This window comes from Neofelis nebulosa, chromosome 9, assembly GCF_028018385.1.
Source record: "Neofelis nebulosa isolate mNeoNeb1 chromosome 9, mNeoNeb1.pri, whole genome shotgun sequence".
NCBI classification, from domain to species: domain Eukaryota; kingdom Metazoa; phylum Chordata; class Mammalia; order Carnivora; family Felidae; genus Neofelis; species Neofelis nebulosa.
The window spans coordinates 117,916,736-117,931,075 of record NC_080790.1 but is presented as its reverse complement, the minus strand read 5'-3'; the positions used below and the strand labels follow the sequence as shown (position 1 = coordinate 117,931,075).

The following is a 14,340-nucleotide window of genomic DNA, read 5'->3' as shown; positions in this document are numbered from 1 at the left end:
CCTCCCCTGCTCACATTCTGTCTCTGTCTCTCTCAAAAATAAATAAACATTAAACAAAAATTTTTTTTAAAGGGACAGGATGGGGGCGCCTGGGTGGCTCAGTCGGTTGGGTGTCCGACTTCAGCTCAGGTCACGATCTCGCGGTCCGTGAGTTCGAGCCCCGCGTCGGGCTCTGGGCTGACGGCTCAGAGCCTGGAGCCTGCTTCCGATTCTGCGTCTCCCTCTCTCTCTGCCCCTCCCCCGTTCATGCTCTGTGTCTCTCTGTCTCAAAAATAAATAAACGTTAAAAAAAAATAATAATTAATTAAATAAATAAATAAATAAATAAAGGGACAGGATGTATCTCTTGTGAAGTTGTGAGCATCATGGGAGAGGCTGTCCTGTCTCCTGTAACCCTTGTTCCACCTCAGCACCCAGTGCTCAGAGGTGTTCTCTCCCCCTCCCTGGAAGGGCAGCTGCCTCACCTTGGCCTGCAGCTTCCTCACGAGGGCTGCTTGCCTCTGCTGGGCCTCCTGGGAGCTTTTCAGCTTCCGCCAGGAGATGGCTTGGTTCTCTGCCATCTGCTGCTGTAGTGCCAGTACTTGCTTCTCCAGCACCAGCTGCAGTGACTGGGGCTTCATATTGTTCGACCCAGGGCCTCCTGTCTCCATGGGGGCACCAGACAGGTAAGCCCTCAGGCCCCTATTCAGCCAGAGGCTGTTCACACCCAGTAAGGTCTCTGATCATTGTTGTGCCACTTGGACCTCCTCTTGAGCTGGGGACCAAAACACACAGAGTTGAAAGGAATGTCTAGGTGGTTCAAATTTACTCATCAAATGCTCACTTATCCGGCAAAGCTGGATAAGTGGGTTCCTTTACTATAGGACCCATCAGCGCCTTTAAAATACTAACATGGGCCCTAATCTCTAGGATTAGGAGCAGGGAGGCTATGATAAGCATCATTTGCCAAATGTATTGGACCATGAGACAAGCTCACAGGACCAGTGTTTCCTGGCATGTCTTCTGGAACTCTGCACTAGACCAAGAGTTCCTGGTTTACCATTGCGTCCCTAGTGCTTGGCACAGTGCTTAATAAACATTTGTTGAATGAATCACTGAAGGTGTTTCTAGTCTAGTAGGGGAGAAAGACACAATCATGACACAACGTAGTGTGTGTAATAATAACAGAGACATTATAGGATAGTATGGGAAAACAGTGGAAGGGCATTTAACCCATTCTGGGGGTCTGTGAGCTATGGGACTCAACATCATCATAGTTAATACATGTTAAGTACGTCTGCAGGTCAGTCACACTGTTAAGTGCTTTACACATACTATGTCATTTTTGTCACCATGAGAATCTCGAAACCTTTCTATTACACTTCAGGGTAGATCATGTTATAACTCTTTGTACATGGATGATAAAATTGAGGCTTACAAGGTTAAGCTTCAGTTAAAAAATTAGAAAGCTTAAACAATTTGTCCAAGTTCATACAGTTGGCATTTGGTTGATTAGGGATTTGAATACAAGCAGCCTGACTCTCTGACAAAGAAATGGAGTAGCAGGCATTTCAGACAGGGGATCCATTAAGAGAGGGAGGGAAAATCAGCCTCAGTAGGATAGCAAACCCTCCTCACCCACCAGGAGCTGGGCCAAACAGGGCAATGGGCCACCTGTGGGGGAGGAGGGGAGACTGGCTGAGAGGGACGGGGACCAGCCTAACCAGTGACCTTGAGAGATATTCAGGAGAGAGAGAGGCACAGTGGTCAGGAAGAGTTTGGGATTAAGCTCTGCCTCTAATGGGCTCAGTGACCTTGGACATACTACTTTCCTTCCAGTCTCCTCATCCAAAAATTAGGGCTCCCAGCTATGTGACCTCTGAGTTTCTGAGGCCTCTAAAGCACATGATAACGTGGGAGGAGGCGGGTGGGTTAGAGTTCTCGTTTTATTAACCCTGAGACATGAGACACCCACCAGAAGGGTTAAGGAATATTTGATTTTCCAATTACCTATCAAGAAAACGGAATATTAGAGCTGCCCTCTTGGTCTAGCCAGCAGACCATCAGTGTAAACATCTGAAGAAAGTAGTATATACAGCAAATGGAAATCTAACATTTGCATATACAGTGGGAATTTCAGGGGCCCCAAATCCCTTTCATGCACCAAACTGTTGATCTACATCCTGGCTCAAATGCCACCTCTTATCATGTCAGGCCAGATGTACACAGGAAGAGTTAATCACTTTTATAGCTATATATACATAAATATATGTATATATGTACTTGCACATATATGACACTGTTATACAGAAGACATTTGTATATAACTATATACAATACAGAGAGAGAGTCTAATGTCTATACTACATTTTATCATTATTATCTATCTTCTCTACTAATCTGTGAATTCCTTAAAAGCAGAAGCTGTCTAATTCATTTTGGTCATTAGTAGGTTGAAGAAATGCATGTGGGCCTCACTCCAGGCAGATCTAAACCCTTAGCAGAGGTTACAAATGTGGCCTGCTGGTTCTTTTCAACCATTATGTGGCCTATATCATGCTTTTAAGAGTTAAAATTAGGTATCAACATTTACCATTGGGAGAACACATATAAAAAATTTTATTTCTAGGGGTGCCTGGGTGGCTCAGTCGGTTGAGTGTCTGACTTTTAATTTTGGCTCAGGTCATGATCCCAAGGTTGTGGGATCAAGACCTGCATCAGGCTCCTCGCTGGACATGGAACCTGCTTAGGATTTTCTTTCTCTCTCTCTCTCTCTCCCCTTTGCCTGTTGCCTCCCTTGCTCTCTCTCTCAAATAAAAAATAATAATAATTTAAGTAATTTTTAAAAATTCTTACCTCTGGCTCCTTTGGAAAATCAGAATATCTAGTGACCCAGGACTCACATTCCTATAAGGCAACAACCAGCTGCAGTGAAGAGTGTCTGGGGCACCTGAGTGGCTCAGTTGGTTAAAAATCCGACTTCAGCTCAGGTCATGATCTCACAGTTCAAGAGTTCGAGCCCTGCATCGGGCTCTGTGCTGACAGCTCAGAGCCTGGAGCCTGCTTTGGATCCTGTGTCTCCCTCTTTCTCTGCCCTCCCCCACTCACGCTCTTGCTCACTCTCAAAAATAAATAAATAAATAAATAAATAAATAAATAAATAAATAAATAAGTAAGTAAGTAAGTATCTACTCCCTGAGACAAGGCATATGCTTTCCAGCTCACCAGTCTCCACCCCGCTCCCCAGCCTATCCTCTTCCTCACACTGATAGCAGATTCTAGTTGCCATTTATCCTTGCACTTGTGCTGTTGTTTTTCTTTCTTTCTTTCTTTTTTTTTTTAATGTTTATTTATTTTGAGAGAGAGAGGCAGAGAGAGAGGAAGAGAGAGAATCTCTCCCTGTCAGCACAGGGACTTGATCTCACGAACCGTGAGATCATGACCTGAGCCAAAACCAAGAGTAGGACGCTTAACTGACTGAGCCACCCAGATGCCCCCGTGCTGTTGCTTTTTTTATAACAGAGTTACAGCGGAAAACTCAGTTTCCTAATTCACATCACCTCCTGGGCAACAGAAGATAGCAGAGTTTGCAAAGCCTGTAGTAGACAGTAAGGAAAGTGCACAAAGCAGGAAGAATAGAGTGGCACCAATACCCCAGGCTGCCTCTCCTAACCTAGAACCCGGGTGAATACAGTCTTCCCTCACACTCCAAACATCCTCTCTTTCTGCCTTTCCTTTATACCAGGGCTGTGTCAACCAGCTCACCGTGGCTCTGTGAAATGCTGGCTCAGTCTCTCTGTGCTAGTTGGAGGCAAAAACCTGCCAGGAAACCACTCTTGGGGCCAACAGTGCCAGCAAGAGTAGCTCTGAACTGCTCCACGGGACCTGATGAGCCTTTTCTCCCCTAATAGTGTGAGGGCTGGGCTGGGCTTTTGCATGAAGTAGGAGTCTCAGAGGCCCCAAGGGCTCCCCTCCCTCCTGGGAACCCCTACCCCCCAATGTTTGGTGCCCATTTTTTAACCTATAAAAATGGTAATGTCATATAGTTCAACCTACTATCTCTATAAGCAGCTCTGCTACACTCCCCAGAATTCTCCTACTAAACCATCTCTTAGGATAAGGCTAAGGCTAAGGCTGCTGTTAACACATACACATTATTTGGGAAGGTGATAGTGATACTTCAGTAAAGAAGTGGAACTAGGGGCATCTGGGCAGCTCAGTCAGTGGAGCATCTGACTTGATTTCAGCTCAGGTCATGATCCCAGGATCCTGAGATCGAGCCCCATGTCAAGCTCTGTGCTGAGTGTGGAGCCTACTTGGGATTCTCCATGTCTCTCCCCCTGCCCCTCTCCCCTACTCGATCTCTCTGTAAAAAATAATTTTAAAAAGAGCGGGATTATATCAGAATTATATGATTATTTTACTTTAGCAGATAATTAAAAATCTCTAGAGCTATTTAAAAATTTAGTCCAACCCTCCTCTCATTTTACAGATAAGGAAACTGAGGCCTCCAGAAAGGCAGTAACTTCATTTTGTTCGTTTTATTTATATGCCCCATTTATCTCAAAAAATGATTTGGAATTGTAGCAAATAGACCACACGAATGTAAGACATTACTAATAGGGGAAATGGAATGCAAAGTATATGGGAACTCTCTGTATTGTGCAATTTTTCTATAAATCTAAAATTGTTCTAAAAAAGTTTATTTTAAAAATGATTTGAAGTGTTTTATGATTAAAACAAAAAAAAATCCCCATAAAACTGAAATTCATTAAAACTAGAATAAAAAGAGGGAGGGAACAGAGGAAAGATCTGTCAGAGAAGAAACTAGCAGTGTCAAAAGAAAGGTGGGTTTCAGTGTCCCCCAGAAAAGGAAAAGGTCAGTAGTTGGCAAATGGTGACAGACTGAATTACATTCACATAAGATAATGGGTGTCAGTGTGCTTTGGAAATTGTAAAGCACTGAATAGACAGTCATTTCTGCAGGAAAAGGAAAAAGACCCACTTCTTTCATGCATTAATGTATCTCATAAATGCTCATGAATTTCAGCTCAGTTCCTAGCAGTCTGCCCCAGTGATACAGACATGAGCAAGGCTGACTTCCTCCTCTTACTAGGACCAGAATGGAAGGGCAGTGACCTCTGAACCTAAGGTGGAGAGTGACAGAAGAGTGATCTACATTATGTATTTAGTTCCCCTCATTCGAAATACTCCAAAAGCAGTACTTAAATAAAGTTTCAAAAATCTTTTTATTTTAATGTTTTTTTTTTTTTGAGAGAGAAAGAGAGAGGGAGCAGGGGAGGGGCAGAGAGAGAGGGGGACAGAGGATCCAAAGCAGGCTCTGTGCTGACAGCAGACAGCTCCATGTGAGGCTCGAACCCATGAACAGGGTTCGAACCCATGGACTGCAAGATCATGACCTGGGCCAAAGGAGGATGCTTAACCTACTGAGCCAACCAGGTGCCCCTAAATAAAGATTCAAACAGAAGCATTACCACCTAGACTTGGAAGTGTACATACTGCAAGGACTATGATGGGGACTGGTCTTATTAAATAGAATTTGTCACTTAAAGCAAAAAAGGAAAACCGCTTAAGAGCACAGTCTACTTCCTGAGTGAAGAAACTATATACATTTGTCTGCAGAAATGATCTGTTTCTTATTCCACACAAAAAAATTTAGCATGTGGCCCCCTTACATAAATCTCCTATGTGGGGCCCCTTTCTGTTCTCCTCCTCACCTCTCTGGCCTCTCCTTTTTTCTCCTTTGCTGGCTTCTCATCTCCCCAACATCTGAAGGTTGGAGGTCCCAGGGCTCAGGCTTCAGGCCTCGTCTCCATTTACATTCATTTCCTAGGCACCCTCATCCAGTTTCATAACGTAAAATAGCACCTAGACACGCATGACTCGCCATGTTACATCTCCAGCCCACACTTCCCTCTGGGATTTCACATTCTCAGACTAAGTCCAAACACTTATAACCTCTCCACATCAGTGTCTAAAAGGCACCTCAAAGCTAACTTGTCCAAAAGTGAACTTCTGCTCCTCCAATCTTTCCCATTTCAGTTCATCGCAATGCCATCATTCTGAATGCTCAAACCAAAAGCCTAAAGTCATACTTATTCCATTCTCCCACACCCTGCAACCAATCTATCGGCAAACCCTGTTGGCTCTACTAGATCCTATCACATTTCAACCCCTAACCACCACGATCCCGGGCGAAGCCCGAGTGGGGTGGAATAAGGTATGCCCACCAATTCTTTGACTCACCTTCTTTCAAGAGGTGGAGCCTAATTCTCTCCCCTTGAGTATGAACCGCAATAAAGTTAATGAAGCTGAATAAAGTAGAAATGGCTGCCAAGACAAGGTCATAAAAGGCACTACGACCTCTCTTTCCCTCTCTCCCCTATGTCCTGAGGACACTCAGGCAGCCCTGTGAGAAGGCCCAGCAGCAGCAAGGAACAATCCTGGGAGCAGTGCAGCCATCAGCCTGACTGCAGTCTCCTGGGAGATCGGAAACCAAAAACACCCTGCTAAATTGCTCCTAGATTTCTAATCCACAACTGAATGAGATAACAATTGCTATTTCAAGCTGCTAAATTTGGGAGTGATTCCTTGCCCAGAGACAGAGAATTAATACATCTGGATTACTGCAAAAGCTTCCTAGACGGTAGCAATGCTTCCACCCTTGCTTCTAGAATTTGTTTCTTCTCAACAGAGTAATCTGAGTGATCCTTTCAAAACAGTGACAGATTATGCAACTCAGAACCCTCCAGTGGCTCCTCAGAGTAAAAACCAAAATCATCATCATGGCCTCCAGGCTCCTAATTATTTGATCCCAGCCTCTAATCATTTTAATTCCATTTCCTACTCCTCTCCAGCCACACAGCCCTCCTTGCTTCTCTTATTGGAACACACCAAGCCACCCACCCACCCCTGGCCTCTTCCTCCAGGTATCTTCTTGATTTGCTTGCTCACCCTTACCACCTTCAGGCCTCTGTTCAAGTGTCACTGTCTCAGTTAAAATTGTTCCTTAACCCTATGTAAAATGCCACCACTCCTCCACACACACTGGTATTTCTATTTACCTTATCATGTGTTATCTGTCCTTATCTGATTATTACATGTAATATACTTATCAGAATATAAATTTCCCAAGTGCAAGAACAGTTTTATTGACCATTATATACCCAGCTCCTAAAACAGTGCTTGGTATACAGCAGGTACTCATTAACTATTTGGCTGAATGAATGAAAGAATATGAGAGCATTAGGTAACACGACCCATATTACCAATGGTCTTACAAAACGCTGACAGCTCTATAACCTTCTAAAAGGTAAAAAACTGATCATATAGCACTTTACTCTCTCAAAACAATTATTTGCAATCTTCACAAAAAAACCTTTGAGATAAGGGGCACCTGGGTGGCTCAGTCAGTTAAGTGTTCGACTCTTGGTTTCAGGTCGCCATCTTGAAGTTCGTGAGTTAGAGCCCCGCATTGGGCTCTGCGCTGACAGCGCAGACAGACCTGCTTGGGATTCTCTCTCTCCTCTCTGCCCCTCCCCCACTCACGTGCTCTGTCTCACACTCTCTCAAAATAAATAAACTTAAAAAAAAAAACCCTTTGAGATAAGATATTGTCTTCATTTTGCAGACGAGAAAACTAGGCTCAAAAAATGGAAGGGATATAACTGATCGGTAGCAGACAAGCATGAAACCCCAATCTGCTTCCAAACTCTTGGCCCTCTCCATTACATTAAGCTGCCTCCCAAATAATGAAATAGTAAATCACAGTTCTGTGAGGGGCACCTTAAAGGGTGTGAAATGATGAGTCCTAGGTCTGCAGCTCTCTGACGGAAAAGGGGCAAAGAAAGGTAGAGTGTGAAGGAACAGAGGGCTGGCAGTAGGTTCTACCCCTGGTTTTGTCATGAACTCACTCTGTACATTTGGGAATATCAATTCTCCTTTCCAAGCCTTCTCAGTCAAATGTGCATCATAATGGTGGCCTCCACAACTCATGGGGTTAATGTAAAGACCAATTCAACAGACATTTATCAAACCCAAAGGCAATCTAGTGAAATCATCACATGCTCTAGGGACAGACAGCCTAGAATTCATTTCCCAGCCCCACTCACTTATTAGCTGTGAAACTACGCAAAATGATCTACGAATGCCTCAGTTTCTACATGCATAAAATGTGAAGATACAGAATCCACTTCATGAAATTGCTGAGGATTAAATGGGCCTTCACATGTAATGCATTTAGTAGCACTTGACACTTATGACTATTTAGCAAAATATTAGTATTACTATCATCAAGCACTAGACTCTGGAATATAGGGATGAAAAAGGCAAGGCATAAACGCCCAAGTGCACGTGTGGAAAGAAGGGCAGGAAAACTAACTCCGTGCAACGAGTGCAAAAACCAAGCAGTGAGATTAACATTGCCTGCAGAAAGCGGTTGGGAATGGTTTCCAAGGAAGTGATACTTGAGTTGGGTCGCGGAGAACCAAAGTTCCGGAGTAGGGCGGGAGTGGGACTGGGCTTTGGGACAAATCACGTGCAAATCCCCAAGGGCAGAGGGAGCAGCAAAATTCTGGGAACTGGGAACAAGACGCGCAGCAGAGCGCAGCGGGCTCGTCAGTTATTGGACACGAGGATCGGGAAGATCCTTTTCTGTACGGATTGGAGCCCTGAGTGGTGGCCGCAGCCGCATGCGGAGGCAAGGGGCCCGAATCCCTGGGACTGGTCCCAGCCCCCCTCTGGGCCTCGGGTTCCTCCCGAAACGGGAGGCCGCTGCTCCAACGGGATTCCCTAAGGCGCCCGAGGCTGGCAGGTCTCTGGGCCTCAGACCGTTAACCCAGGCACCTCCCGCCTGCCCTTGAGGCCCCACCTCACCACGCTCGGCTCCCGCGATTTCCAGCGTGATCCTCAGCGCCGGAGCGGGAGATGCAGCCACTAGGGCCCGGCGGGGGGCGGGGGCCCGGCACCGGGCCCAGGCCCAGACCCCGCCCCCCAGACTCCCGCCCTGGCAGAGCCCTCCCCCCACCCCCCACGCCAAGTAGCGTGCCCCTAAGCGGATTGCGCCACCTCGGCGCCTGCCGCCATGTTGAGTACTGGCACCCGATTTACTGGAGTGGCCCAGATGGAAAGGCGGGATTACATTAAGAGGTGTAAGATTCCCTGGGCAGAAATGAGGACAGCCAGGGTTGCTAGATTCGAGCAAGGGAAGTCTTGGTAACAGAAAAATCTTGCCCTCAAAAATCCCCCTTTTGGCTTCGGGGTTACACATTGCGCATGTGTGTGGGGCTTAGTTCTACGTGCGTCTGCTCACTGCTCCACCCACAAATCCGAATGCAATTAACGAGGAAAGAGGAAACCCGCCTCTGGATCTGGATAAAACCTGTAGGGTGAAGAGTTGTGGGGTTTCTCGTATTCAGACCTCGTAGTTCCAAGCCGACTCAGGCAACACAACTTAGTGTCGTTTGAACACGCAGCACTGTGTTCACTCACGTCTTTGCACAAGGTGATCTCTGCCTGAATGTCTTATATCCATTCGGAGAACCGCAGTTGGTCTAATTTTCTGTGTAAGCCTGACTTCCTCTAGAGGACTCTTTCTTACCTCTATGGCCCAAGTGTTATTCCCATAGCATTTTGTGCTCAAATTATCAATGCATTATCAACCAAAACGTTTTATTAGAGTTATAAATTTAATTTACCTGCCTCTTTTCCACTCAGTGGTTCTAAATATTTAGTTGGGATTAAAAAGCAAAACAAAAACGGGTGCCTGAGTGGCTCAGTTGTTGGACGTCAGACTCTTGATTTCGGCTCAGGTCGTGATCTCAAGGTGGTGAGATGAGAGTTTTTTGCTGGGCATGGAGCCTGCTTGAAATTCTCTCCCTCTCCCTCTGTGCGCGCTCTCTCTCTCTCTCTCTCAAAAAAAGGAAATTCTTAAAATGCAAAGTCTTAGGTTCCACCCATAGGGAGTGAGTAAACCAAGAGTGGAGCCCAGGAATCTGCATTTTGGCAAATACCTTAGGTGACTGAGAAGCATTGCATAAGACTGTGTATTTCTAGCACCCATCACAAGGCCTACAAAAATAGGTCCTCAGTAAGTACTGGGTGAATAGATGGATGGATGAATGGACAGTTGGAGTGAAACAGACAATCTGCAGCCAAAGGAACCTGAGAAGGGAACCCTTTGATAAGAGCTATATTGTTTCTTTTCTCCTATAAGAACAACAACAAAAAGTTCTTAATGGTTACTTTGAGAAAAAGAGAAAGTAAATGGGGGAGAAGAGGACCCCAAAGTGAAAGGCAAATTAGGGAGAAAGGAAGAAACATCACAGACACTGGACAGAGAAAAAGATGCAAAGAATCAGTGGTGTGGGAATCCACCCCCAGGGAAATACTCCTGCAACAAGTACTGTGCAAGAATGTTCAATACAACCATATTTGGAATAAAGAGAAAAGAAACAATTTCTTTGCCTCAGGGCCTTTGCATATACTAGGCCTTCTACTTAGACTGTTTTCCCCTAGCTCTAGGCTTAACTGATACTTTCCCCTCCTTCAGTCCTCAGCTAAATGATACTTCCTCAGGTAGGTCTTCCCTGACCATGCTATCTAAAATAATATCCTATCAGGGCTCCTGGGTGGCTCAGTTGGCTAAGCATCTGACTTCAACTCAGGTCATGATCTCGCAGTTTGTGAGTTTGAGCCCCACCCACATTGGGCTCTCTGCTGTCAGCGTGGAGCCTGCTTCAAATCCTGTCTCCTCCCTCTGCCCCTCCCTGACTCGTGCTTTCTCTCTGTCTCAAAAATAAATATAAAAAAAATTAAAATAATATCCTATCATTTTCTATCATAGTACCCTCTTTCATAGTATTTTCCACTTACTAACATTTTTTGTTTACTTATTATCTTTCTCCCCCTCTAAAATTTAAGTTTCATGAGGACAGGAGACTATATCTGACTTATTTCCAGCATTTAGCACAGAGCCTGATACATTGTAGGTGCTAAATAAGCATCCATTCAATGAATGAATCAAGTCAGCGTTAGTGTTATGAAGGTTAATAGCATAGAATCCATCAGAAAACTACACAATATGTTTTAAGACCATGAGAAGCAAATATAGCTTTCAGACTACCTATGAAGGGTAAAGAGTAGACGGGCATTAACACCAAACAGATCTTCAATCTTTGTAAAGGAGATTTGTTCACTCTTTCCCTCGTTTGTTTATTCATTCACCCTGCAAACATTTACTGAACATCTATTGTGTACTCATATTGGATATTAATACAATGTATTAACAGAATACATTGGAAATTGTGTTAAAAGATAAAGTAGTACAACTGGGGGGCACTTGGGTAAATCAGTTGGTTAAGCATCCAACTCCAGCTCAGGTCATGATCTCGTGGTCTGTGGGTTCGAGCCCAGCGTCGGGCTCTGTGCTAACAGCTAGGAGCCTGGAGCCTGCTTCAGATTCTGTGTCTCCCTCTCTCTCTGCCCCTCCCCTGCTTGCACTTTGTCTCTTCCTCTCTCTCAAAAATAAATAAACATTAAAAAAAAAATAGTAGTACAACTGGGTATTTTGTGTGGGCCAGAGCAGAACGTAGAGTTAACTGATGTGTGAACGGAGTAACATTATCCCCTAGAGTCTGTTCTCTAGACTTTGAAAGTACATCAGCCTTCAAGTGCTCTTCAAAGTGCCAGGAACTTTTGGGACAAAGAAACTAGTAATCATACACATCACTTGAATTGCTTGAGGCCCAAGTGCCCTCTGAGAAAAGACTTAATCCAGACACAATTAGAGTCTGGCCATGTTCAAATCTGTCTGATGAACCAGAGTGGGAAGAAGTTCTCAAAGGAGGCTGGATTGGAGGGAAAGACAGTAAATCGGTGGGAAGAAAACCAACATGAGTCCCCTCCAGGCTTCTTCCTCTATGCTCCAAATTCCATCTCTGGGAACATGCTTTATATCCTAACCCTCTCCCAGGGCTATCATATGGATCCTGCACCCCAGCCTTGTTCATTATTTATAGATATTTCCTCCCCTCCCACCCCCCATGCCAAGAGGCTGCCTGGAGTGACTGACTTTTCTTTCTAAAATTATATATGTGAAATTTCAAAGGGAGGTGATAAAACACCATATGTATTTTTTTCTAGTGACCTAAAATCTATTTTAAAGTTCTTAAATCCCTTATCTATGGGGTCAAGAGAGTGGAGGATAGAAAATTTTTGTGGAGCTATTTCTGGCTGTGAGTCTCCACCCTTCTTGGAGAAGATTTAATGGCTCAAGCCAGGTGACTGGAAGAGGGGACTTCCAGAGGGTTTGAGGTACCAAATCCGTCCCCATTGCAGTTAGAGAACATAGTGACTGGATCTACCTCCTGCCTGGGAAATTTAGCAACAAGGGACAAGCCTGATAACTGCTTTGGTAGCAGGCTAAGGAGAGTGCTGCTGTGTTGGGGTTGGCATGCTCTCCCAGAATTTGTCAAGAAATGTTTTCTGTAGGCCAGATGTGGGCTCAGTAAGAGAAAGCCTGCCTAGGCCTGTCCTAGGTCCTGTTCAGTAGGGCCTCCTAGAAGGGTAAAGAGACCCCAGAAGTCAGAAGACAAATGACCACTGGCAATAGAGAAGCCTTTGCTAAGGGGAATTCAGGAGAGGGGGCCCAGCAGGGAACCCCTAAAGAGCCTGGAAAAGTATCCCATGAAGCTTTGATGATGGAAAGGAACAGCTATAAACATCTGCCAGGCCCAGAAAGCATAAAGCCAATGACATTACTAGTTCAAAGAAGACTTTTCCCACTCCATATCAACACCTTGAGTGACAGAAGCAAGGAGGGGAAAAAACTGAGGAAAAATCCTGACCATTCCCCTCTTTCTCACTACAAGCTAACAGTCTGAAGCAGAGCTAGAGGCACAAAAAGAATATAGTATCTTGAAGTAGATTGTGAGCAACTTGCTCCTGTCCATCTGAGTCTATTCATTCCTCATTAAGCAAATATTGATTGAGTACCTACTATGTGCCAAATCCTGAGCTAGACCCTGGAAGAGACCCAAAGAACAATAAACACATGGACCCTGCTTCAGTTCACAGACTCACATGGGAGGCAGGCAAATACATGCATACTGCACACACAAACACACTAACTCTTATAAAGAGGGAGTTGCTGGCTTCATAGAGGTGGTGATACTACAACCTGATTGTGAAGGGTAAATCTGCTGAGCAGAGAAAGGCAGGGAGGGCATTCCAAACAATGTGCACAGCAGAATGGTGTGCAAGGGCATAGCATGTTTGGGGAATGTGGGGATTTTCTCTGGGCACTCCTCTTGCTGATTCTACCACTTGGTTGGATTGTATGAATTTTCTTGGACTGGATTATTAGATAATAATACAGTCCCTTTCATCTGCTGGATATTTCCCCCCCTGGCCCCACCCTGCCTCAGCTTGACAAAGTCAAGCTCTAAGTAACTGACTCATCCAAGCCTGACATTTCTTGAAGTGGGTGGCATCTTTGTACCACCACTCAGGACTTGGGCAGCAAAGGATGTTTGTTGACAGCTCCCACAGGACCAGGTCCTCTCCTTCCTCAAAAAATGAGCCCTTAGTTATATTTTAACCCGAGACTTTATCTGCTGCCTCATGTGACACAACAACTAAGCTCTAAGATTCCAGGCAGGAGGGGCGCCTGAGTGGCTCAGTCAGTTGAGCATCTGACTCTTGATTTCGGCTCAGGTCAGGATCCTAGGGTTATGGGATTGAGCCCCACATCGGGTTCTGTGCTGAGCATGGAGCTTGCTTGGGATTCTCTCTCTTCCTCTGGACTTCTCCCTGGCTCTCTCTATATATAAAATAAAATAAAATAAAATAAAATAAAATAAAATAATAAAATAAGATATTCCAAACAGGAATCAGATGGAAGAACATAGTCAAAAGAGCATTAGGCTTGGAGGCAGTCACACTCGCCTGGGTTTGAACTGGTCCTGCTTTATGTCTTTAAGCAATCAACCTCCCATCTCTGAGCCTCAAATCCCTAAGTGCAAAATAAGGGTAATAATACTCACCCATTAGGATTTTATATGCAAAATGAGAGATAAAATTAGATGAAGGGAGGGAGGAGTAGAAGTCTAGCAAGAATCTGAACTTTCTGAGTTCGAGAATGACAATAAGAAGAAAAAAAAAAAAAGAATGACAATAAGGTTTTCAGGTCCCAAATATTAACAGTGATGACCTCTAGGGAGAGACACTAGGGAGCACTGTGGAGGGGACTTGCTCTTTTAATTAAAAAGCTTTGCTGTTGTTTGATTTTTTTTTTTTTTACAACGAGCATGACTTTATTTTGTAATTAAAATATATTCAGTA

At 44.6% G+C, this 14,340-nt stretch overlaps 1 protein-coding gene across 8 annotated transcripts in view; it reads right to left on the bottom strand.

Annotated features, from left to right (window-relative positions):
• Positions 1–9,004, bottom strand: part of CEP250 (centrosomal protein 250) — a 55,400-nt gene extending 46,396 nt beyond the window's left edge. For 5 of the 8 annotated variants that reach the window (XM_058685405.1, XM_058685410.1, XM_058685408.1 and 2 more), the window contains exons 1-2: positions 8,870–9,003; positions 465–754 (exon numbers count right to left, since the gene is read on the bottom strand). In XM_058685405.1, the coding sequence (XP_058541388.1) occupies positions 465–650 (186 nt within the window). In that variant the 5' untranslated portion in view covers positions 651–754; positions 8,870–9,003. Of the gene's footprint in view, positions 1–464; positions 755–8,869 lie in introns of all 8 variants that reach the window. The other 3 variants (XM_058685411.1, XM_058685413.1, XM_058685407.1) reach the window with 2 other exon arrangements.
• Positions 9,005–14,340: the final 5,336 nt, after the last annotated feature.